This window comes from Chelonoidis abingdonii, chromosome 1 (assembly GCF_003597395.2).
Source record: "Chelonoidis abingdonii isolate Lonesome George chromosome 1, CheloAbing_2.0, whole genome shotgun sequence".
In the NCBI taxonomy this organism is placed as follows: domain Eukaryota; kingdom Metazoa; phylum Chordata; order Testudines; family Testudinidae; genus Chelonoidis; species Chelonoidis abingdonii.
The window spans coordinates 98,695,978-98,721,219 of record NC_133769.1 but is presented as its reverse complement, the minus strand read 5'-3'; the positions used below and the strand labels follow the sequence as shown (position 1 = coordinate 98,721,219).

The 25,242-nt window shown below is 46.0% G+C and overlaps 2 protein-coding genes across 5 annotated transcripts; both read left to right on the top strand.

Moving 5' to 3' along the window:
* Window positions 1-2,725: 2,725 nt before the first annotated feature.
* On the top strand, window positions 2,726-3,829 carry MIURF (mitochondrial elongation factor 1 upstream open reading frame). Its single transcript, XM_075068238.1, has 2 exons — window positions 2,726-3,078; window positions 3,591-3,829. The coding sequence occupies exon 2, from the start codon at window positions 3,617-3,619 to the stop codon at window positions 3,827-3,829; it is 213 nt and encodes a 70-aa protein (XP_074924339.1). The 5' UTR covers window positions 2,726-3,078; window positions 3,591-3,616.
* Window positions 3,830-3,908: 79 nt separating this feature from the next.
* On the top strand, window positions 3,909-23,358 carry MIEF1 (mitochondrial elongation factor 1). Of its 4 annotated transcripts, XR_004373656.2 has the most exons (7): window positions 3,909-3,997; window positions 7,604-7,752; window positions 7,978-8,158; window positions 9,319-9,581; window positions 10,658-11,446; window positions 11,564-12,311; window positions 20,925-23,351. XR_004373656.2 is itself a non-coding variant. In XM_032779905.2 (6 exons), exons 2-6 carry the CDS (start codon window positions 7,609-7,611, stop codon window positions 20,952-20,954), a joined length of 1,326 nt encoding a protein of 441 aa, XP_032635796.1. In that variant the 5' UTR covers window positions 3,909-3,997; window positions 7,604-7,608; the 3' UTR covers window positions 20,955-23,358. The 4 variants fall into 4 exon arrangements, 3 of the variants coding, with proteins under 3 accessions (XP_032635796.1, XP_032635795.1, XP_032635794.1); XM_032779905.2 differs by lacking the exon at window positions 11,564-12,311 and having other exon boundaries at window positions 10,658-11,365; window positions 20,925-23,358; XM_032779904.2 differs by lacking the exon at window positions 20,925-23,351 and having other exon boundaries at window positions 10,658-11,365; window positions 11,564-15,039.
* Window positions 23,359-25,242: the final 1,884 nt, after the last annotated feature.

Sequence of the window (25,242 nt, the reverse complement as noted above, 5' to 3'; positions counted from 1 at the left end):
CTCAAACATGCCTAACTTTAAGCATGTTCTTAAATACCATCAGTGTCCTTAAGTGCTTTGTTGAATAGCAATGGGATCACTCATCTGCTTAAAGTTAAAAACATGTGTAAGCGGTTTGTTTATTTGGGGCCATACACATTAGCTAGAACATTAGGACTTGTTGAAAAAATTTACTTTAAATATAAAGTTATGCTACTATTTAAAGAGCTGGACAGATTAATCAATTAGCCTGGGTTCTTCAAATGTATACCTCCTTGCTTTTTTACAAGGGCACAGCTTAGTAAGATGTTTATTAATAAAGTGGAATTATTGTTTTGTTATAAATGGTCAAAAAATTTTAAACGTCTTTAAGAGTTAACTAGATTCTGTAGAGATTGTCACGGAGTTCGCGGCCAATGCTTTGGAACTGCTCCCCACAAAGTCAGGACTTTAGGGAGCCTCCTCTTCCTTGGAGCAGACTGTCTTCAGGGCAAGAAGCTCACACGGCTTCACCTTCCTGGGTCTGGTTGTGGAGCATTCAGCATATGCCCCTCCATGTGCTTCCCACAGCGACTCCGCCCAGGCGGGGTCCTGGGTAAGCCAGAGGGTCCTGCACGCACCCCCACTTTGCAGTCAGACGTGACTCTTAGCCAGCCAGTAAAACAGAGGTTTAATAGATGACAGGAACACAATCTAAAACAGAGCTTGTAGGTACAGAGAACGGGACCCCTCAGCCGTGTCCATTTTGGGGCCCAGTGAGCCAGACAACCCCATCTACACTCACTTCTTGTCCCCAGCCAGCTCCAAACTGAAACCCCCTCCAGCCCCTCCTTCTCTGCTAAGTTCCTTTCCTGGACCAGGAGGTCCCCTGACCTCTTTGTTCTCCCACACCTTTAGCTATCCCCGTGCAGGGGGAAGGGCCCGGGCCATTAGTTGCCAGGAGACAGAGCACCGGCCTGAAACTGAGGCACCCACACAGTATTCAGAGGAAACATTAAGAACAGTCCCATTTCGTCACAGGGAGTCATTAGATTTTTGTTGACCTTGGCCATTCACATAGAAGACAGCATATTAAACAGAGAGGGAGAAATTAATAGAGCCCTGCAAATCCACGGATATCCGCAGATTGCTGATCAGACACGGATACAGATTTTGTATCCATGCAGGGCTCTAGAAATTAATAACAGATTTAGAGACTATCACTAGCAAGGGTATTTGCATGCATTTAGAGAGATGGAAAAGATTGCTAAATTTTTTGATTAACTTTTCCTTCTATTGTACAGAGGTAGAGAGTGCTCTGCTTTCAGAAGCAATCTGTGTGGAAGGAATACAAAAAGCCATTTGGGACATGAACTCTGGAGCTTCATCTACACTAGAGCAGCATTTTGGTGTAGCCGCTGTAGGGTTGCTGTTGAACGTGAAGCCATATTTTCTGTATTGGCATTTGTATATGTAAAGTATAGGAATATCCTAAAAGCATTTCAAGAAAAATATTAAATTGAGTGTTTTGTTCAATGGGAGGGTTTAAATGGGAAGTATGTTTCTAGACAGAACTACAGAAAGAGCTGTTTATTGTGACTCTCACTTGATGAGCAGGTTTAATTAACATAATGTCTAAAACACTAATGGCAGCTGCTGGCTTGTGGACACTAGGGCTCCCAACATTGCTAACACTGGTGGAGCTGAGTCAGTGTTAGGAATGGCTTGCAAAATTACCCTAGTATAGACAGTCGTAGGTACCTGAACAACTACGGAAATTCTGACATTACAAAAGATAACAGGCTGAGAGGGGAGATGGTTTTAAAGTCAGACTGTTTAAAATTGCACATATTTACCTCTAATGCCTAACAAACACTTGGCTGAAAGGATTACTTTGTAAAAATGTCAACACTCCTAGCCTTTCAGTTAAGGTTTGAGAGTTCACAATAAGCACATCTGCGAACCCCCAGAAGTTCTCCTGTGAAAACAAACAAACTAACCCTGACTTAGTAACTGATATTTCTAATATTTAAAAAAGAAAAAAATTAAAAGGAAGCAAAACAATCATATATATATATATAGTCAAATACCTTTATATATTCAAAATAAGAGAAAAAGGGGTGGCAAAGGCAATTAAAATATTTATTATAAACTGAGCATATATTTATGTTGGACCCAAAGAGAGACAATAAACATGAAGCCCTCTCACACAATTTGTACAAAGTCACTTCTCAGAGCAGAACTGCACTTTTTTCAACACAAGCTAGAGCAAGACTTCAACAGCAATCCTTCAGCTGCAGTTTTGAAAGCGCATATTGCACACACTGGGACTTGCCCAAGAGTAATTTCAGAACGGAACATACAAAAAAAGAATGTTGACCTTTTGCTGCCATCTTAACCAAAGCAACAAACACTCCCTTCCTTAACCACAAAGCATTAGAGGATCAACAGCTAAATCCAGATGCAAATTTATGGCACCCCACTAGCACTCCACCCACACCTCAACAAACCCCAAATTATAAAGGATCTGAAACTTAAGAATTTGCTAATCAATTTGTTGCACTATCTGATTTGATTTGTGGGTAATTAAGGAGCCTCTTTGTTTATACAAGGCACGTCACAAAAATGACCCAGGCAGGCAGAGAACTGGACTGGCGCTCTTCCAGGGTAGAGTAGGAAACACGAAATCAATACATAGGAAGTGACAAAAAGGCCTGCACCCGAGCCTGGCAGACCAGCTCGCCCACGCGCCAGTGACGTGTAACGCCACTCAGGATAGGTCTGGGCTCTGCCACGTTCTACCGCCGGAGCGGAAGCACTAAGGAGGGATTTCAAACTGTCCCCGCTCGCGTTCCGTACAGCACCGCCGGTCTCATGGGGGCAGCCCTGAGTGTCCTTCCCTACCTCGCGCCGCGACCAGCGGAAGTTCGCCCTCCCCGCGCGTACAATCTATGCTCCCGCTCGCTCTCGCTGGTTGGTCGCCAGGGGTCGCGCCCCGGAAGCGAAGCGGCCGTGTTGCTCGGTGACCCCGGGGAAGTGGTGCTAGGGGGTGGGTGGTGTTGACCCCAGAAGCGGGATCAGGCGACAGCCAGGGACCGCGAAACAGCTCCTGCTTCCCGGGTGAGTGTGAGGGGAGCGGGGTGTCGGGACAGGCCCATCCCCCTTCCTCCCCCGCGCCGGGGATTCCGAGCCCGGCCTCCTTCTCCCCCCAAACCCTTTTCCAGCAGATTCGCCCGCCCAAGGGATCCTGCTCTGCGCTGCTCCTCGGGGCTCTTCCTCAGCCCGTCTCCGTCCAGCGCCTCGCAGGGGAAGCCTGGGCGGGGACAGGCGCTGGCGGAGCTGATCAAGGGAGTCTCGGTGCGGGGGAGGGTTAGTGTCATGCTTGGGGGGATTTTATAGTGTCTCTGTTTTGTGTTATTGCCTCTTTCTGCTTTGCTGGCAGATAAAGTGAGGTTGTTCTCTGCCCCCTCCAGCAGCTAAGTTTCCCTCTCCTTCTCTGGTGGAAATCCATTCCCTTGGGTTCCCCTTTCCCAGTGGCTTGTGAAGAAAGTATCAGGGAGACTGGTGGGGGGGAGATAGCGAAATGCAACTGGGAAACAAATGTTGACTTTCACTCATCCATTTTTCTTCAGTTTGCCTTCTCCTGGATCTGTCCCCCATGGCAGCGTGGTCCCGTGAGGCAGTGCTGAACCTCTATCGCGCTCTGCTGCGCCAGGGCCGTGGTCTACGCTACACCGACCGTAATTTCTACCTCGCCTCAATCCGGCGTGAGTTCCGCAAGAACCAGCAGCTGGAGCGGCTTGAAGACAAAGAGAGACAACTGGAGAAGGGACAGGCCTTCCTGCACAATAGACTGGGAGGGTTGGTTTAAAGTCTTTGCCTCCCCCTGCTCTTACTCTGCTTCCTTTTTTTCTCCTTCCAAAACCGTTAATCTTCCTGAACAGATGATTAATATCTTCTGCCCACCACGAACTTGAAGAAGAAAGTCCAGAAAGTGCCTGAATATCTATCCTCCCCTCACAGATGCATTAAGCCTTAGGTAGGTCCCTTTGTTTGTTTTATTGCAAGGTTTCTCAACCCATGAGTAGGAACCCAAAATTGGGTCGCTAGAATGTTTCAAAGGGTTATGTGCAGCTTTTGTGGCTCCCATCCCACAGGGCTGGTTGGGCTCGCCTCCCTGCTCTAGGCACTGCAACCTCGGATTCCAGTGCCACTCAGGTTTGGCCCAGCTGTGATGACGGAAGTCTGATTAGGCCAAATTTGAGTGAACTGTACTGCAATCACATGAGCCAGGTCACAATGCAACTCATACAAATTTGGTACAGCTGGGGTCACGGAGCTAAACCTGAGCAGGGCTGCAACCCTGGAGTTTGCAATGGCCAGAGCAGAGAATCAAGCCCAGAAACCCCCACAGAAGCAGCCACCACTGTGGGGTAAGTACTCGGCAGGATCCAGCCTCCCCCTGGGGTAGGATATGACCAAAACCATCCCAGGGCATGGCCATAGCAAGAGAGGGGCAGGTGCCGATGGCACAAAGCTGTGAGGACAGCTTGGGTCAGCCCCACACAGCAGATCTTGGCGAGGGTGCACCACCTCCATCCTGACTCACCTCAGCAGGTCACCCAGCTTGTCTGTGTTGAGGGGCTCAACCACAAAATCAGTGAGGTGGGAGAACATGACCCCACATGGTCCACTCCCACATCATCTCTGGTAGGGAGTGCAAATATGCTTGCTTGCCCTGGGCACTAAAATGTCTAGTTACAGCTCTGCTCTAGGGCCTTCATCCCCAGACTATTTACTAGTTGAGAAACTCTGGTTTAGTGGTACTGCTGTGGACAACTGCTAAATCTTCTGTATAGTGACCAAAAGTAATTCAATTGCAAACTCATCAGCTTAGTGACCATCCTTCTTGAGTTTTTGGAGTTTAAAGTGATTTTGGGAACTGGTTCAGAAGAACAAGTGTGGCCTTTCTAAACTGCCTAAAATTTGGTGAATAGTGTGCCTTTAGCCAGTTCTAAAGTCAGTATAGCAGAACTGGCTTTAAAATAGTTTTGAAAATTTCCCTAGAGCAAATCTGATGAATCTGAAAAATAGCAAGTTTAAAAGTGATTAAAGAAAATACTTTTTATACACATAATTAAGCAGTGGAATTCATTGCCATTATATACTATTGAAGCCAATGATTTAGTAGGATTCAAAATGAGACATGTTTGTGAACGAGAACAGTGGTTCTCAAACTGTGGGTCAGGACCCCAAAGTGGGTCACGACCCCATTTTAATGGGGTCACTGGCGTGGCTTAGACTTGCTGTTGCCCGAGGCCCACTGCCTGGGGTCAAAGTTGAAGCTCAAGGGTTAAAGTCCTTTGCCTTTGGTCCAGGGTGGTGGGGCTGGGGCTTTGGCTTTGCCCCCACCCTACCTGGGAGGAGTGGGCCCAGGCAGGGTGAATGAAGTTTGAGTATCCCTAAATGAGAACATTTATAGTTACTTTGCATATGATCTTTGTATAAATGATAAACCCTCATGCTTTAGGGATAAACTCCCAGAGATTAGGAAGAAACTTCCTCAGTGAGCAGACTAATCCATAATTGCCCATTATGAGGCATCTTGTATTTTCCTCTGAAGTATCTGTCAGAGAAGGGATACTGGAGTAGATGGGCTTTGGGTGTGATCTAGTACAGCAGTTCCTTTGCTCTTGCACACCACTGTAATAATTCTGGTTTGGTTCCTCCCCCATGGACAGCTAGATCGCATCTACTTGCAGAAACTGCAATCCTATAGAAAGAGACTAGGACTCTTTAGTTTGGAAAGGAGATTAAATGGCATAGAGGCCAGTCCCCTAGTACAGTATTCAGCTGGTTAAAGGGAAAAGACATAAAAGGTAGTATGGTTTAACATATAATTAATGTGTAAAAATCACTATTGCAAAACATAACTCAGGCAAATATGTTAGTGAGATTTTTTAAAAAGCATTAGATAGTTATGTGGTGATCCAGCTAGACTATGCTGACTGAGGAGAGGCAGAGGCAAACCAAGACAAAAGGAATTATTTTAAATTTTTAGAATTTTATAAGGGAGAACCCCAAAATTGTACCAGGAACATAAATACTACAGAATGTTACCAAAGACTACTTGTAATAACAAACTGTTACCAACTCATTGACCTTTGGGAACTTGTACACATTCTTCTTCCTTACTCTATGCAGTCAGTACCAAATACGGTTTTATTAAGAAGAACAAGAGATTATTTAACACTATACTGTGTCACTTCAAGGAAGAATCACTTTTCCTCTCCTTGGCAGTAGGTCCAGATCCACCCTTGCTGTCCTGTTCTTGCTTCCCCTTGCATTGGAGCACTCCTTAAATTAGTTGTTCCTGTGGCTGTACCTCTTTCCATCGAGTTTATTTACAAGCAGGGTTTCTTCACCTAGAGCAGTGATTCTCAAACTTTTGAACTTGTGACCCCTTTCACACAGAAAGTCTCTGAGTGCAACCCCCCTGTGCTGTGTATCAAATGCAACTTATATATTTAACACTATTATGCTGGATCAAAGCAGGGTTTGGGGTGGAGGCTGACAGCTTGTGATCCCCCACATAATAACCTCACGATCCCCTGAGGGGTCCCGACGCCCAGTTTGAGAACCCCTGGCCTAGAGGGTTCTCACTTATCCATTAGGCACCTTTCAACTGTATTCCTTCGATAGATGCTCAAACAGTCATTGTCTCTGTTAATATACTTTAGGTCTTATGTGGGAGGGTGTTAGGTCTTATGCGGGTGGGTTTTCAGGATCTGTTTTTATCTAAAACAACTTTTTGATCAATTCCATTTTTCACCACTTATATTTCCTTTCAGTTTTTTACCCCTTGATACACTTTCTCTGGTAAGTTCATGGGCTTTATTTCCTTCTGCTTCCCTTCTCTAATAGTGTCTGCTCACGTATGCAGGTCTGTGTATTTTTCCTGCTTCGCTTGATCTGATACCTTTCCTATTTTCGTTCTTTCCCCCTCCTCACTTCCCAGTCCCCTACGTTTATTCTCCAGTTCTTTTATTTTATCACCTCACCTCCTACCCAGACTCCAGTTCACTTGCTACTTCAGCATCTAGTTTCTTCTCCTTCTCTAACAGCTTCCCCTCCTTCCCCCAACAGCTACCCCTTGTGGTGGATTCTGAGCCTCTTCCCCAGCTCTTGCTGCCTTCTCATTTGCTGTCTCCCCAGGACACCATTCTGGGCTGCTGCATTGCAGGTGCTAGTACCAGAGTGAGGGTTACTTACGTTTATGTGTAAAGCCTCTGCAGCGACCCTAGGTCAGGTGCAATGTCAAGAGCTGTTAATCATCATGCTTCAGGTCATAAACTGAGAGCTGGAGTTGAATAAATTTTCCCCATGACTATAATACCATGTAATTAGGAACATTTAAAGGGGTTTTATTTCCTTTCTCTGGAGAGTCTGACATTGGCCATTGTTGGAGGCAAGAAAACTGACTAGACGTGGTCTGAGCCAGTGTGGCAGGAGGCAAAATACAGAAATTGATGGACCATTAATCTAATTCATTGTGGGAAATCCTAACTTCCAAAGAACAGTGGGAAACAGACTGGGGAGACTGGTGGGGTACAACGTTCTGACAAATCTGTTCTCTCCTCTCAAGGTGAGATGGCAGGTGCTGGAGAGCGCAAGGGAAAGAAGGATGACAACGGCATTGGCACAGCCATCGATTTTGTGCTCTCCAATGCCCGGCTCGTGTTGGGTGTGGGCGGAGCTGCCATGCTGGGCATTGCCACGCTGGCTGTCAAACGAGTAAGTGTGAGGAGGTCTGAGAGGAAGGAAGGTGTGCTTGTGTGGAGGAGGGGCTTGGAACATTAGAACAGAGCTACTGAAGGTAACAAGGTGAGGGGTAGGGAGATGAACACTGAGGAACGTGGGGATGGGAAGGACCCAGTGAAGGGATATGGGCTGGTTGTTTCCTAATGGATGGGACTCTTAACAAATGTAACTTCTTGTGTCCCTGTGATGCCATTTCAGATGTATGACAGGGCAATCAGTGCTCCCAGCAGCCCCACTCGCTTGAGTCAGTCAGGAAAGAGAAGCTGGGAGGAGCCAAACTGGCTAGGGTCCTCATCACGGTTACTGAACCAAGATATGAAGACAAGTCTGAGCCGTTCCCTACAGACCCTCCCCACTGATCCTTCAGCTTTAGATGCAGGTAAGAAGCAGTGTGACACCTTCAGCATTCTAGCAGCTGCCCTTTCCATCCTGTTACACCCTCTCCAGGTAAAATTGAGATCTTTAACCAACCTCTAAGGATCACCAGTTTTGAATGTAGAATCTGCAAAATAATAACCTGGCACAGAACTTTACCTGGTGTCCAAATCTCTGTTTCCGCAAGCAGGCCAACTCCAGGATGGCTTTGGCATTGCTACTGGGGTAGCAGCAAGAAGCTTAATGACCAGGGCATCTAAGTCAAGAGCTGAATTATGTCATCTGAAGTAATTATATGGTCTCTGTCATCCCCTAAAGGTGGGGGAGTCGTCTTTAGGAGCTGAATAAAGGCATTTCAGCAGCTCTTAAAATGACCTCCTTGAATACTGCCTGAGGAAGGGGTACTTGATTTCCCCTGCTTCATATTTCAACCAGAGGGAAGTGCTGCAGTACGAAGAAGTGTTGTATCAATGAGATCATAGAAGGTATCTGTTCAGGTCTAGCTGTCAGATGGAAGGCTTGAGAGAGAGATCCTTGAGAAATCCTCTCCCTTTCCCCCAAAACAACGCAAGCCCTATAACTGCTTGACCTGCAGTGTCTCTTAGCTCTTCCTGCTTACCCACCTGTTCTGGCCTGCCTCTTGATCTATGATAGTAATACAGCCCCGACAGACATACCACCTTAAATTACTGTAACCACATCAGATCTCGCAAGCTAAACTGCATTGGACTTTATCAGTACATTGTAGGAGCCCTTTAGGAAAAACTCGGGTGTTGGTGATCAGGAAGGGGTACTCTGTCCTCTCATTGTTCCTGCATCATGTTAGAGGCACTTGTGCTGCAAGGGTTGCTGTCTTTTGGATAAAATTTAACAGGCACTGCCCACTTACAGTCATCAACATAATTTCATTTTGCAAGATAGTCTCATTGTCCATGTTAAATTTCAACTCTGGCAACTTACTGTCTGCCCACCTAATTCCTTTAGTAGTTATTGTTGAAGTAATTCACAACTTTCTCCTACTATGATACTCACAATAAAGCCTGCAAATTGATTGCTAAAATCCACCCTGAAGGGGGCTGCATTTCAGCGCTGCCAAGTTATCACTTTCAAACATTTAGCAATGAAATGTTGGGGATTATGAGATTTCTCTCTCTTGCCTGACAGATGCGTTCCGACCTGCAAAGCCCAAACCATCTGCCAAGAGGAGCCAAGTAGAATTGAAGAAGTCGCACCTCCGTCTGTCCCTGCAAGAAAAACTCTTTGCCTACTACCGGAAGAAAGTGGCTATCCCAGCAGAAGAGCAGGCTCGGGCCAAGCAGGCAGCTGTAGATATCTGCTCTGAACTGCGTAGCTTCCTACGTGCCAAGCTGCCAGACATGCCCCTACGTGACATGTACCTCAGTGGCAGCCTCTATGATGATCTACAGGTAACTCACTGGAGTGTGTGGTATCCATTATACTGCAGGTGACTGGGTAGAGGTATTTCAGGCTTCCCTGCTGGGTGTGCTGTTTCAGCGCAGCATTCCTGTTTAAAAAGCCTTCCGATGCCACATTTCCTGGCAATACGTCTGTGTGATGTTTTTGCAAATCAGACATGCAGTTCTGGCTGTGTCTGTAGAACATCTGCTCTTTACTACCTTCGTTTTTTCTCTTCTGCTTGTCTCAGTTCCTTCTTTCTCTGTCCCCTCTGTATTTTCCTGCTCTGCCTCTGCCACATCTCCATTTTTCTCTATCCTTCCCCACAGCACTTACCTTGCACATCCTTGTCCAAATGTGTGGCTTCCCTCAGAACCCTTGTATATTTCTGTAAGCCTTTCCTACTCTTTTTGTTTTTTGTTAACTGGAGAGCAAGCTCTGCTGTAGATCACTTTGATGCAAAAATGGCTACAGACTATAGTGAGTGAGTCACTTCTGAGGCAGCACTGAATCGATGCTCCTGGATGGAGTGCTGAGTATCACATGCAACTTAAATCTGATGTTTTAATCACATATGGTCATTAAAGATCCCAGCACACCTTTCTCAAGAGAATGGGACATTTACTCTAGCACCTATGCCAGATTCTGTTGTGGGATGATCAGATTTGACAATTTAAGCTCTCCCTGCAGTTTGTCAGTTATTCTCCCGTTCATGTCCCAAACTGCTGTGTAATGTTGCTGTATGCTGAAACAACTGCCACATCATACCCAAGAGGTGGATTCAATTTAGTGGTAGGTGAAATAATCCATGTTGTAGTTGGTGTATCCATTTGAGTTCATAAGGTTCATAGAGATCTTTCAGGCAAATGCTGAATAAATACCAGATTTCATTATGCCCTGCAGTTTTCCCCTGCATTATGAAGAATGATCCCTCTGCATGTTTCCTGATGAAAGAAAGGCAGAGAGTCCCACTTAGAAAGAGCCTCTTGGATTCCCATTTGAAGGAAGATGTGTGATGAGCAGATAGATGGCTTTATCCCAGCAGGTTCAACTATTATCTCTCGCCCTTTTCCCCCTCTCCTGACAGGTAGTGACAGCTGATCACATTCAGCTCATTGTGCCTCTGGTCTTGGAGCGGAACCTGTGGTCATGCATTCCAGGTGAGGACACCATCATGAACATCCCTGGATTCTGCCTGGTGCGTCGGGAAAACCCAGAGTACTTCCCCCGTGGGAGCAGCTACTGGGACCGCTGTGTGGTGGGGGGCTACCTCTCCCCCAAGGCTGTGACAGACACCTTTGAGAAAGTAGTGGCAGGCTCCATCAATTGGCCAGCCATTGGGTCCCTCCTGGACTACGTGATCCGTCCGGCAGCACCCCCAGAGACCCTGACACTGGAAGTCCAGTATGAGCCAGAGCGACACCTTCTTATTGACTTCCTACCATCCCTGACACTGGGTGACACTATCCTGGTGGCCAAACCCCATCGATTGGCCCAGTATGACAATCTATGGCGACTGAGCCTGCGGCCAGCAGAGACAGCTCGCCTGCGGGCCCTGGACCAAGGCGATTCTGGCTGCCGTTGCTTGTGCCTCAAGATTCTCAAAGCTGTGTGCAAGTCAAACCCAGCACTGGGCCGCCTCACTGCCAGCCAGCTCACCAATGTCATCCTGCACCTGGCCCAAGAGGAGTCTGACTGGTCCCAAGATGTGCTAGCTGACCGCTTCTTGCAGGCACTGAAGGGACTGATTGGCTACTTGGAGGCTGGTGTCTTACCAAGTGCTCTGAATCCCAAGGTGAACTTGTTTTCAGAGCTCACCCCTGAAGAAGTGGATGAGTTGGGCTACACTCTCTACAGCTCCTTCTCAGAGCCACAGGTCTTGCTGCAGACGTAATGGGACTTTACATGGGAGACTGATGTTGGGGTTGTCTGGGCAAGATGGACTTTGACTCTTACTAACTGTTGTCCCTCTCCCCCCATCTTTTTTCTTTAGGCCACCTTTACTTCCTGCTGTGAAGTTGGTGCTCCTGCGGGATTTCTTGGTGCTACTGGTCCACTTCCACTGTTCTCTGTCCCAGCTGTTATCTGTTGACTGCAGGGGGTGGGGAGGAGGCACCATTGTGCAGTGTTTGTTTTTAAGGCCTGCTGCAGGTGTTCCAACCTTCTACTAAAACACTGTGCCCTCTTTTCCCTATGAAGGAGTGAACCCCTTCATTTCCATGTTAGAGTGGGTGGAACTGGGCCAGTGAATCCAATGGCAATTTGAGCAAACTTATTGTTGACATCTAGTATTTTTCCCACTGTCTGACTTCCCCTCCCTCATGTGTTTCCTGTTTCATCTACCTTGTTGTTTTCCTTTCTCCTCTCTCTCCCACTCAGACCCAGAAGTGCATAGCAACCCAACTAGGATTTTTTGATAAGACTGTGTATAGCAGTGATTGTATTACAGAGTGAACTCTGCATGATGATTGTACAGGCAGTATGTAGGGGTGTAAGGCTTGCAGAAGAAGTATGCACATGGCTGACTTTTCTGCTAGTGTGGAGTCCAACAGCAGTGTCATCCTTGCTAAGTTGGGTATATGTGATCAGTCAAAGGTGCACCACCACTAGTCCCACTGAACCTGTGAAGAAACTGCATGTACATCCTGTTCTCATGAAGCTGAGGAGAGAGTGGGGTCCTGCCTGGCAAGATCCATTGGGTATTGCTGGTGGAATTGCCTTGGAAATCAAGAATAGTCAAGGTGAGACCTCAGATGTGCAGAGTAAGAGGCTGAATACAGGAGCTGTTTTCTCAGTTTCTCATATAGCAGCTCTCTCATGCCATTATGGTTTTTACTCTCAGTAACAGGTGGAAGCAGGTTTATACAACAGAGGGATTTGCAATAGACACACATGGATCAGATTGTCACCTGGTGTAAATTGGTGGAGCTGCACTTAAGTTGATGAAGCCACACTGAATTACACCAGCTGAAGATCTGGCCCATACTTACTAAGTGCAGCGTTAGTGCCTAGTAGCCATCTTGGAATGAGTTACTGGGAAGAGGAAATGAAAGGTATGTATCTCTGTTTTGGGAGGAGGGGAAGGAAGGGGAGAGCTGAGGTAGATCTTCCCTTCTGTGTTCCCACAGGTTAAACTTGCACTGTTTGCAGTGTAAAGTTGCTGGGACAATGGCGCACATAGTTCACGTTTCCTCTGTTTTGGTCCTGTTGGATTTCTGCAGTATTTCAACTTCCACTGCCATTTTGTGCTGTTCTCTTTCTGCTGTACTTCCCTGCCTGCCTCCAGATGATTATACAGCTTTGAGGGAGTGGCCAGCCACACAGCTGTATCTCCTGCATTGCAGGCATGGGGCACCTATCTGCTTGGGACTACACAGGTTCCTTTCTGCTGCCACTCTCTGACAATGGTGGGGCTCTATCTGTCTTGAATGACAAGTACTACCATTATGTGTACATGCAGTTTTGGAGTTTTCTCCTCTTCCCATTTTTAACACCAACCTTTCTATTTAAAACCAACACAAAAGCTGAGGAGATGAATTGCAATTGTGGAGACTCAGGAGAAGAGATCTAAGACCTTATTTTATTTCCCTCTTAAAGGTGGTGCAGGGGCTTGTGAGGTAAATCTCAGGGGTGGAGTCCCAGCAGAGACACTTAGGCCATATTTTCTAATTAAAGGTGGTTCTGGTAAAATGAATCCTAGGGATGTGCATTTATCCTAGGCCAGACTTTCTCAGGCAGTCAGTCCAGTCTAACCAGTTTGTCTGACAGTATTCAGTATACAGTGATAATGCAATGTTACATTTTAAATTATTTAACCCCTAGACTGCTGCTATTTTCTAGGCTGCCAGCCAAAAACTTGGAAAGCTGTGTGTTATATAGAATCTGTAGTCTCCGAAGGGTTAACAAATTGACTTTGTATTATTTTATTTTTTAACTTCTGCAGCAGTCAGTATTGGGTGTGCTGTTGGTTGCTCATTACTCATGTTCCTGGAGTTTAACCCTTTTCCTTTCTTGCTCTCTGCTTTACTTCCAGTATCAGTCTTCCTGCCTAAACACAAACGGGTGAGACTTTGAGTCCTTTGGGGGACTGGGAAACTCACCCTCCCTCTAGCTACTTGAAGGTCAACAAAGCTATAACAATATCAGGAGATGGATGGATTCCCTCTGTGCATTCATCTCTGCAGTGTTCTCACCCCCCTCACTTGATGCCGACTCCAATACAATGGCCTTGACATAACTGAGTAATAGTATAGTCAGGAATTATCAAAACGCTACAAAAAGGGTGAGATAAGAATAGGGGGAAGCCAGTGTCTGGTTTGGCTTCAGAAGCTTTCCCTTTTCTTGTCAGATACCTATCTTTATACAGACACTGTAAGGGAACCCTTTGTTTCTTTCTGGCAACCTAATGATTCGTGTTTTTATGACCATTTCTTGTTACTTGTTACTTGTGTCTTTTTTTTTTTTTCCTCTCTCAACAAGACTCTGTTCCACTTCACTTCAGTCACTTTCATCACTTCATCTGTTCAATTCTAAAATGTAAAACTTTTTTCCCCACTGAGCTAACTACAAGGATGTGGTCTCAGCCTGGTTCCTAGGGAACCAGGTGCTCTCATCGCGCAGGCAGCTGCCACAACTGACAACAATCACCCCCTTGTTGGCAGCCTCAGCATAGGCCAAAGATAGAATGGGTCACAGAGATTGAGCTGACCATGTGTCCACGGAATGTGGTTAGATCAGGTCAGGGCTGAGGCATGAAGGCCGGGAGGAGGCCAGTGTGCTGGAAGTTGACACTAATCTGCATGCACTTGTAAGAGTTGTCGAGTTGGCATCTATCAGTTTTAAAATTCACTAAAGTCTAGTTGTATGGAGAGGAGAGTAATAGCCAGGAGGGCTTCTGTGTCTTACCCATTCATGGGCTGCTTTCTGTATGAAATTAAAATACAGAGCAAGGATGCCCAGAATAAAATATGAAAATTGCAGCTCGTGGCCACTTCCCCAGTTCAGGGAAGGAAGGGCAGCCCATGGAGACAAATGATTGTAACAGGCCCAGAGCCCCAAGTCTGTTGTTTTGCACTCTTGGCTCCGGGAATGTCCTGGTGTGTGCTGCTATTGCTTAAATCAACACAACTCGTATAAGATTGTCTTCGGGTTCCCTGCAACTTCAGAGTGAGGACCAGCTAGCTCAACTGCAGGTTTTTACTGCCGTTGAGTTCAATCTTTAACCTTTTAAGTCACATGAAGATTTTTAAAATTAAAAGCAGTTATGTAAAAAGGCTGCCCTTTGCCTCCTGGCAAGCTGCTGGCATGGCCCCTGGTGTCATGGAGTCTGGGTGCCCATGTTCTGAAGTGAGCAGTCAAGCTGCCCCCATCTCTCCCAGGCTGTGATATTGTGGACTGGAAGGGGGAAGGAGTAATGTATGATCTGTGACAGAGTGTGTGGATACTGAAATAAAATAACTTTCCACAGAATGTTGGCTCTCTTTGATACACGTGTAGACAATGCCTTGCCTCCTGTCTCTGTTCATTCCCAGTGCCAGGGCAGGAGAAGACTTGCCCGAAGCATCATAGTTATAAAATCTCGCATTTCTCTAGCACTTGTCTTGAAGGGCCTAATGTGTTTAAGATAAGGCTCACTTGTCCCTCATTGATTTGCAGTTCCACACACCCCCCCTTTCTATATCAGGATGATCAACCATCTGCAAGCACAAGAACACTTCCTGGCACAAGAACTAGGGATCACTAAATGAAATTAATAGGCAGCTGGTTTAAAACAAAAGGAAGTATTTCTTCACACAACATACAGTCAACCTGTGAATCTCCTTGCCAGAAGATGTTATGAAGGCCAAGATTATAACAGGGTTCAAAAAAGAACTAGATAAATTCATGGAGGATAGCTCCATCAATGGCTGATGGACAGGAATGGTGTAGCTAGCCTGTTTGTCAGAAGCTGGGAATGGGCAACAGGGGATAGATCATTGATGATTGCCTGTTCTGTTCATTCCCTCTGAAGTACCTGGCATTGGCCACTTTTGGAAGACAGGACACTGGGCTAGATGGACCTTTGATCTGACCCAGTATGGCCGTTCTTTTGTTTAATTGTCCATGAGAGAGCAATGATCAATGCATTGTGACACCATTGCCCCTGGCAGCCTGCATACATGAGTCGCATGAGAAGGACTCCTCCTTAGGGAGTCATGTCTCCTTCAGTTTCTCTGAAGTGGCAGTGAAAGCTCATGCCCCTTCGTGGGCACCTCTGCTTCTGTTTAATGTGGTTTCACATGCTTCAAGGGGTTTCTCTCTTTTGATCTTCGCTTTCCAGTTCTGACCTGCACCATTCCTCACTGACTTCTTTCTCTCTACATGCCATTTATCTCATATTCTTCCCCTTGCCAGATACAACTGCTAGCTAAGGGTCATGCTGGCAGTGGCTCAGTAGGGAAGACCTCTTGTCACTGGCCCATGTGAAGATTCGTTCATTGCTGTGAATGCGGGGAGTATTGGACATGAAAAGATGCCATCTTTTGACAGATTATACCAATCTCCCGTCAACCTGATTCTGGGACCCTGCACCAAGGTATAGAGACTGCTTCATAAGCTTCACACCACATTAGAGGCACCTGTGATTAAGTGCTTAGTTTACTTGAGGGAAAGGAGTATTAGTTTTTTTATGGTCAGTACATTTTTTTTAAAAAAAACATATTAAAAAGGGAGTTGCAATTGTAAAGATTTCCCAGTTTGTTTGGGTTTTTTGGCAGCCTGGTTTCAGTGAAGGAAAGAGAATGAGCAACATCAAGCTTTTATTTGGGGCTGACTGGTGCCTTTATAGAAGCAGTTTTTGTGCAACCTGCCCCAATGAAGTCTACTTCCGATGTGACCCTCAAGCACACTGGCCCTGAAAGCCTGAAGCTTGCCACATTTTTGGAATTTAACACTGGCATCCAGGCATAACAGCTGTCCCAGCGTTTCTTGTAATAATTGGCAGCAATATTTGGGAGAAAGTCTCTAGCTCAGATCTGGCTGAGCTGGTGCAGTCTACAATGATTTCTTCCCAGCCTGGATAGGAAGTCACAAGCATCATAGTTACAGCAATTGAACCCTTCCTCCTAACTCATCCCACAATGCAGTGCTTTGTAATTGGTAAATGCTGACAAGCCCTGCTTCTGTGGGACTGAGCAGTGGAGGATGATTGCTTTCAGAATCTCTGAATGCACTGGTTCAGGGGTTGTAGAGTGTATGTAGATATGCTGTCTGCACTGTTGCAAGGATAAGAGATGGAGTCAGTTCATGCAATCCAGTATCCCAGCAACAGTTTCCTTGCTGAGTGTAGGAAAGGCAGTTGTGTCCTTGCCCCCATCACTGTGCTGGACTTGCTTCATAAGCAATGTTAGCCGTTGCCTTCCACACTTTCCCAAGCAGTAAGTCAGCCGCCAGAAAGGTGAGCTGCTCGAAGTGAGATGCTCTCTCCAAAGCCAAGGGCCTTCCATCAGAAATGGCTTGCAGCTTGCTTCCTGGAGTTCAGCGTTGAAGACAACCTCTCAGGGCCGCCTGGGGGGGGGGCGGGGGCAACTGGGGCAATTTGCCCCAGGCCACGCAGAGGCCCCCACGAGAGTTTTTCGGGGGCCCTAGAGTGGGGTCCTTTACTTGCTCTGGGGGCCCCGGAAAGCTCTCGTGGGGCCTGGGCCTCCGGAGCTTCTTGTGCTCTGGGTCTTCGGTGGCAATTCGGCGGTGGGGGGGTCCTTCCGCTCTGGGACCCGACGCCAAAGTGCCCCGAAGACCCGTGATGGGAGGGTCCTTCTGCCAGGAACCCGCAAAGTGCCGGGTCTTTGGCGGCAATTAGGTGGCGGGGGGCCCTTGCCGCCAAAGATCCCAGGCCCCTGAATCCTCTGGGTGGCCCTGCAACATCTTGGTGGGATGTAGCTGTTGCTGCAGGGGGGCATAGAGTGAGGGGCCACTGTGAGTTTTGTAGGTAATAAACACCTTGAATCACACCCCAAAATAGACAGGCTGCTAGTGCAGAATATGGAGCAAAGGAGCTAGGTTCAGCATGCTGGGCTGCCCTATTTAAAAGGTGAGTAGCTATTTTTTTGTACTAATTCAAGATTCCACATGCTGAAGTATAGTCTTGAGAGTGTAACTGGCTTAATTGTTTAATGATTTTATGTTTGCTTTTGAATTGCATAGATGCAAGTGGTACATACTGTGCTTTCAACATCTATACAGGGATAAAAGACCTGAAGCATGGCTGTGGCTTGCTCGGAGCAGCTGACTTGGGCTCGTGGGACTCAGGCTGCAGGGCTAAAAATTGCTGTGTAGATGTTTGGGCTCAGGCTGAAGCCTGAGCTCAGGGACCCTCCCCCAAATGTCCACACAGCAATTTTTCAATCCGGAGCCTGAGCCCCACAAGCCCATGTCAGCTGACCCAGGCCAGCCACAAGTTTTTGTAATCCCTGTGTAGACATACTCTAAATCAATTAGGAGGATATGTGGAGTGGAGGAATGGGACACAGACTATTTCCGTTGCAGGTCTTAGATTCCAGTCTAGTTCAGTTGTGCTGGAAAATCATTACTATCGGAACATTTGAGCATCTATATGAAATTAATTGTTGCATATCTCAATCCCATTCCTGTGGGGATCTTTGCTCACATTAAAAAAAACACTTCATTGACACTAACAGACATTGCTGACAGTCTCAGGAGAGAGACCAAGGACTGAATAGGCCGTGAAGACTGAACTTCTCTCTCATCCTTAGGAGAGGGTTTCCTCCCATAGGAGAAACCCAGGTGCCTCAGGTGGGCAGTTGTGGGAATGACCATTTTGAGGGAAACTGTCCATATTCCAGTAGATTATGGGCACATAACCATGGCCTCACAGTGAAATGGAACCAATCTTATTTTTTTAATTTCTACTAATTTTGGCTTCACCATTCTATAGCTTAGTCTTAGACCAGAGGAGACACGTACCCGACCTATGGAGATGATGATAGCCATGTGATAAATGTTTGTGTCGTACACATTTGACCACCTCATTTGCCCTCTGCCTACTAATCTTTCTCCAGGATTTACTCACACATCTCCAATCCCAAGGCAGCTGCTTTTTAAAAAAATCAGTCCACTGGAGCAGTGTTTTCTCCTCCTAAAATAATAATCATGCCTATTTCTAAGACAGTGTTTTTCATCACTAGATTCCAAAGTGCTTCACACTCTTTAATGTATTCATTTTCACAACATCCCTGTGAGGCAAGGAAGAAATATTATCCCTGTTCTACAGAGGGGGAACTGAGGCAGAGATGGTATGTCAACCCTGCAATAAAAGACCTGCAGCATGGCCATCATTGGTGCAGGTTAGCTGACTCAGGTTCCTGGGGCTAAAAATTGCAGTGTAGATGTTCAAACTCAGGCTGGAAACCCCACGAGGTGGGTAGATCTGAGAGTCCGGGCTCCAGCCTGCGTGCCTATGCTTCAGTTTTGTGCCCTGTATCCTTGAGTCCTGCGAGCCTGTCAGTTAACCCAGGCTTAGGCTCGGTACCACAGATTTTTTTATTACAGAGTAGATGTGCCTAGAGAGGCTAAATGACTTACCCAAGGTCATGGCAGAGCTGGGAATTGAACCCACATCCTAGGCCAGTGCTCTATCCACTGAACCATCCTTCCTCTCTCAATTGGGCAATTTCCTTCCCAAAATTATCCTCACCTGTGGTGATGGGCAAAATTCAAGGATCTCAGGATGGTCCAGGAAAATATTTTCAAGATCTTACAATGTCAAATTGTTACAACTAATATTTCCTAGTTGTAAAGATCAACAGGTGGAAGATTCACGTTCTTTCTCATGGACCCCAGCTCTCTGAAAGGGCCCTTAAAGGCTTTTTTAGAAACCAAACGTTATATTAAAGATGTTTTACTTTTATTGAAATAGCTGTCTTTCAGCCCTGTTCAGCTGGGCTCATGATAACGAAGGCTCCTGACTCTATAGCTACAGGGAGACAAGAAACTATCCCAACAACGTTTTTAAATTGTCTTAGAATAGTTTTTCTATAACATCTATGGCATATGCGGAATCAAAGCTGGCAGGATGTAAAGGTTGTATTACCATTCATCTGAGATGATCTGCATTACTCACAAGTGACATAGCCAGAAGTGAGTTAGGTGAACACTCCAATTGTGCTAATAAAATCTTTATACTACAACGTCAAGTATTATAATCTTTAAAAAATTTCAAAGGTTTGAAACAAGTTGATGAAGCAGAGCTGTAGGGCAGTGAACATTTGGAATGGTTCTCCTTTATGAAGTGTCTAACCAGAATGAAAAAAATGGCTTGGTTTAGAAAATTTAAACTTCTCATGCTCTTAATCTAGTGCTTAATTTGTAATAAAAGAGATACTGGGGCTCAAGCAATTAGGTGCTGGAATTCAAGCAATTTTTTTACTTTCATAACTGATATGGCAAGCCCAGAGGTGCTGGGGCTATGAACTGCCAAGCCTAGCGGTGCTGGAGCTCAGCCCTGGCAAGCCCCGGCGCAAATTAAGCAGTGTCTTAATCCTTCCTAAATGTTAGTGCAGAGGGCAGTTTTTAACAAAATGACTCTAAAACCCAAAAGTCCGATTGACTGGTTCAATATCACGGATTCCTGTAATGAAGTAGTGCTAATCTAAGTTTCCTTTTAAAAAGAAGTTCTAGCCATGGTCTTGATAAACAGCCTTCAGAGTATAAATAGATTGCTGGGGCTGAAAGTGGCAGAATTAGTATGAGTTTTTAAAACTGTAGCTATTTGTTCATAATCCCTGTTGACTTCAGTCCAGTTTTACTCTCTTGTCTGCCACTTCAATCCCCCGGCTATCAAATCTTCACATTCCCTTGCACTAGTAGATTCTTCACCCCTCTGAAGGGGTGACTAGGGAGTAGTACTCTTCCTGCTAGCCCCCTGGTTGCAATGGGTCCAGTGCTACAAGGTGCTGTGTGCCCTTGACACCCATGGTGCTCAGCACCTTGCAGGATCAGGACCTACACTGGCAACAGCAATACTGCCACCCCAGTGGATTAAAAAAACAAACAAAAACAGACCAAGGACACGTGAAAAAAGATGAGAAATTAGCAACCCATGATTCCCTGGGTGTCCCATGACACTCTGCAGGAGCACACTGCTTCAAGATTTGGAATGCTCAATCACTGGTTCCCCACTCTATTTCAATGAAGGGGGACTGATGGCCATTAGAAGCAGCACAGTTTGGTAGTAATGGCACCCTAGCCTTATATTAATGCCTTCAACCTCTTGAGTTTATTTAACCCAGGATCTAGTTATTACTTCAGATGCAGGAACCACTTTCATGTTATCTGAACTACATATTTATTTTTTTTAGGCTCCTGCTTGTTTACCTTATCAAGACTAACTGAAGTCCTGTGATATGACAAGGTGAAAACAGTAAGTCAAGCAGCAGTTGCAGCAATACTGCATGCAGCTTAACCACACTTTTGGACCGAAATGACACTTTGGTTGAAAAAACAGAATGATACAAAATTAACAGCACATGTAAAATGGCTTCAAAACTGGCTAACGGGTAGGTTGCAAAATGTAAACGGAGTCATCATCAAGCCAGAGATTTAATATTTTCACCAATGACTTAGAAGAAAATCTAAAATGATCACTGAAATCCTAGGATGCATAAAGTTTGCAGCTGACAAAGTTTGGGGAGTGATAAATAATGAAGATGACAGGTCATCGATGCAGAGCAATCTGGATCACTTGGTAAGCTGGGCACAAGCAAATAATACGTATTTTAATTCAGCTAAATGTAAATGTACACATCTAGGAACAAAGAATGTAGGCCATCCTTATGGGATGAGGGACCCTGAAAAAGAATTGGGAGTCATGGTGGACAATCAGTTGACGACGAGTTCCTAGAACGCTGTGGCCAAAAAGGCTAATGGGATCCTGGAATGCATAAAAGGGAATTTTGAGTAGGAGCAGAGGGGTTATTTCACCTCTGTATTAGGCACTGGTGTGTGTGACCACTGTGAGAATACCATGTCCAGTTCTGGTGCCCACAAGTCAAGAAGGATGCTGATAAATTGGAAAGAGTTCAGAGAAGAACCATGAGAGTGATTATAGGATTAGAAAACACGCCTTGTAGTGATAGACTCAAGGAGCTCAATCTTGTTAGGTTAACAAAGAGAAGGTTAAGGAGTAACTTGGTTGCAGTCCGTAAGTACCTATGTGACTGAGCAGGGAGTGGGGAGGATTGACCTGGGGATGTTTGCATTGGGGGATGGGATAGCACTGGGTGACTTCACTTGAGGGATAATACCTGAGTCTGTAACCTGAGCCAGAAGGGGGGTTGCAGCCAGGTGACACCTTTGGCTGGAAAACTGGACAAAGGCTGGGAGAGGAGCTGGGGGAAGGCTGGGTGAGATGGCTGGAGCGGGGTTTTCAGTTTGGAGATGACTGGGAAAATGGAGGGGAGGCCAGATGGGTCTCTGGCCTCCCCCCTGCAAATGAACCTAACTGAGGGGGTCCTGTTGTCTGGACCTGCAAGACCTGTCTTGGACTGTGTTCCTGTCATCTAAATAAACCCTCTGTTTTACTGGCTGGCTAAAAGTCATGGTAAATCGCAGAAAGCCGGGGGGTGCAGGGCCTTGTCTCCCCAAACTCTGTAGCAATCCCCATGGGGAACAAATATTTGATTGTGGGCTCTTCAATCTAGCAGACAAAGGTTTAATATGATCCAGTGGCATGAAGCTAGACATATTTAGACTGGAAATAAGGCGTGAGGGTAATTAATTACTGGAATAATTTACCAAGGGTCATTGTGGATTCTCCATCACTGGCAATTTAAAAATAAAGATTGGATTTTGTTCCAAAAGATCTGCTGTAGTTTAAAAGGAATTACCTGAGGGAAGTTCTATGGCCTGCTTTGTACTGGGGGTCAGACTAGAACATGATCACAACGGTCCCTTTTGGCCTTGTAATCTATGAACTGCATTGTTTAGGCTCACAGGGTGTTGGTGTGTGTGTTGTGCCTTTTCACCTCCTCAACATGTTTGAGTTATTTTGGCCTCTCAGTCACTGCAAGTAAATAAAATTCCATTTGTTTTCACCAAAAGAAGGAAATTTAAGCCTTGGAAACCCCCTCATTTGCATTATTTGCTGCCAACTGTGCTTTGATAGGGAAACTCATGTTTGGGCAAGATGTGTAACATTGAAAAACCCTTCCCACTAAGAAATGGCACAACTTTCTGCTCGTGCCAGTTGGTTACCAAATGGCTGATATGAAAAACTAACTGTTTTACAGATTGTGGGTTATCAATGAACATGTCCAGATAATCCAGATCAGTTCAGTATGGAAAAATTTAGATGGACAACCAGGAGTATTTCCCCTCTCTCTCTAAGAATTGAACTTTAATCTGCAAATGTAATTTAATCTTTTTTTACTTTAATGTTTAAATGAAATTTATATAACAGAAATGGGAAATGTAGGGCAGTGAGTGGGTGGTTAAGCAATGGATGATTTATGAAAGAATTTGTTGTTATAGCAAATATGGTGAATTAATCCGAAATTATATAGTTGCAGCTTGTGGTTAACTTTTATTTATTTGTAGATGACAAAATCATAGTGTATGTGGTTTGATCCTTAATTATATGTATTTACTAATCAATCTAATGATAAGTTGGGAAGTCCTGAACCTGCAAAGCAAACCATGAGGGTTGACTAAGATTTCAGAAAAAAAGATATCATCTGATATCTCTGAATATTCATACTCAATGTCAGAGAAGGAATTGATGACAACTGAGCATTAAGATGATTTGGCTTGACTTTTTTTATTTTTATTTTTATTTTTTTTTATGGTAGTTTCCCTAAAAATTGGGAAGGAGTTTTCCAGCTAACTTCAAGTTTAGTATAAAAGTGCTTTCAGATCCCCTTTCAGCAAGCCTTACATTGGCAAAACTTCTGTTGGCATTGCCTAGATCAGAGGTGGGCAAACTATGGCTCGCAGGCCGCATCCGGCCCATGTGACCATCCTGCCTGGTCCTTGAGCTCCCAGCCAGAGACACTAGCTCCCGGCCCCTCCCCCACAGCCAGGCCACTGCACGGGCAGCGCTCTGGGTGGCAGGGCTGCGACCTCCTGCGGAGCAGCGCGGAACGTGTCTGGTTCTGCCCGGGCAGCGCAGCTGCCAGACATGCTGCTCTGAGCTTGGTAAGGGGACCAGGGCCAGGGGGTTGGATGGGGTGGGGAATCCAGGGGGTAAGGCAGGGGACAGGAAGCAGGGGACGCTTGGAGGGGGTGGAGGTTCGGGGGGTTGGATAAGTGTGGGAGTCCTGGGGCGGCCTGTCAGGGGGCACGGGTGTGGATGGGGAACAGGAGGGTTGGATAGGCATGGGATCCCGGGGGGCCTGTGAAGGGGCAGGGGTGTGGATAGGGGTACAAGCAGTCAGGGGACTGGGAGCAGGGGGGCTGGATAGGGGGTAGGGTCCTGGGAGGCAGTTAGGGTCGGGGGGTCTCGGGAGGGGGCAGTGAGAGGACAAGGAGCAAGGGAGGTTGGATGGGTCAGAGGTTCTGAGGGGGGCAGTCGGGGTGGGAAGTGGGAGGGGTTGGATAGGGGGCAGAGTCCAGGCAGTTTGGGGAGGCACAGCCTTCCCTACCTGGCCCTCCATACAGTTTTGCAACCCCAATGTGGCCCTCAAGCCAAAAAGTTTGCCCACCCCTGGCCTAGACTAAGGAGTGCTAAGCACATTATTTTCTCCTTCAGGGTTCAGAGTTGGGGATCCCCTCCCGGATACCCTCTAGTTTGCCCTGGGGGGCAAGATTTTCCCTTTCCCAGCAAAAAATGCTGCCAGATCTGCCCTCCAGACACACACAGCAGATTCCCCATGGATCCAGAATAATACTGGGGCATCTGCAGCAGACCACAATGACACTTTCTTGGGGCTCCCAGAACTATGGGTGACCTTGTTACCCCTCTGCCCAGGCTAGCTTCTCTCTCCAGACCGTTAGCCACTCCAGACAAACTTTGCAGGAATTTACCAGCCTTTACTTTACCTTGCACGTAACTCTTAGTGCACCCCGGTCTCTGAGCCCCCTTGATGAGCTTGGCTCCCTGTAGTATCCAGCCCTTTTCACTGGATACTAGCAGTAATTACCAAGTCAACTGCCTCCAGAGAAACAGTGTACACACCAGCTTACTTAATTCACACTTACAATAAAAGAAAGAGAAGTTTATGAACAAAGATAGAGAATACTGAGTAAAGGTAATAGAAACAGAGATGGTAACAAATAAAACAAAAGTATAACATGTTTCTGTGAGACTCAACATAACTTTAGCAGGCTAAAAACTGTGTCCAGATTAAAGCATCTAAGGCATTCTCCGAGCATCACCAACCACATCGCCAGAATCCAGGTTTCATGGATATGAAAACCGCAGTCCTTTTTGCTCCTTCAGTGATGCACCACTAAGGGGTTTCCTTTCCACCTTCTTATAGTCCAGACCTTTGAAGTTCTTCTCCCCTGCTATTTGTTCTTTAGTGTGTTGAGATCATATTGTCTTTCTCATTCTCCTGTTAACCTGTTTTTCCTGTTGAGTTAGTATGCAAGGGAAGCTGGCTCTGTGTTGATTTACACAATGCTGGATTTACATCAGCGCTGTAGGCAGACAGGTAAATCAACATTCCTTTGTCCTGGGAA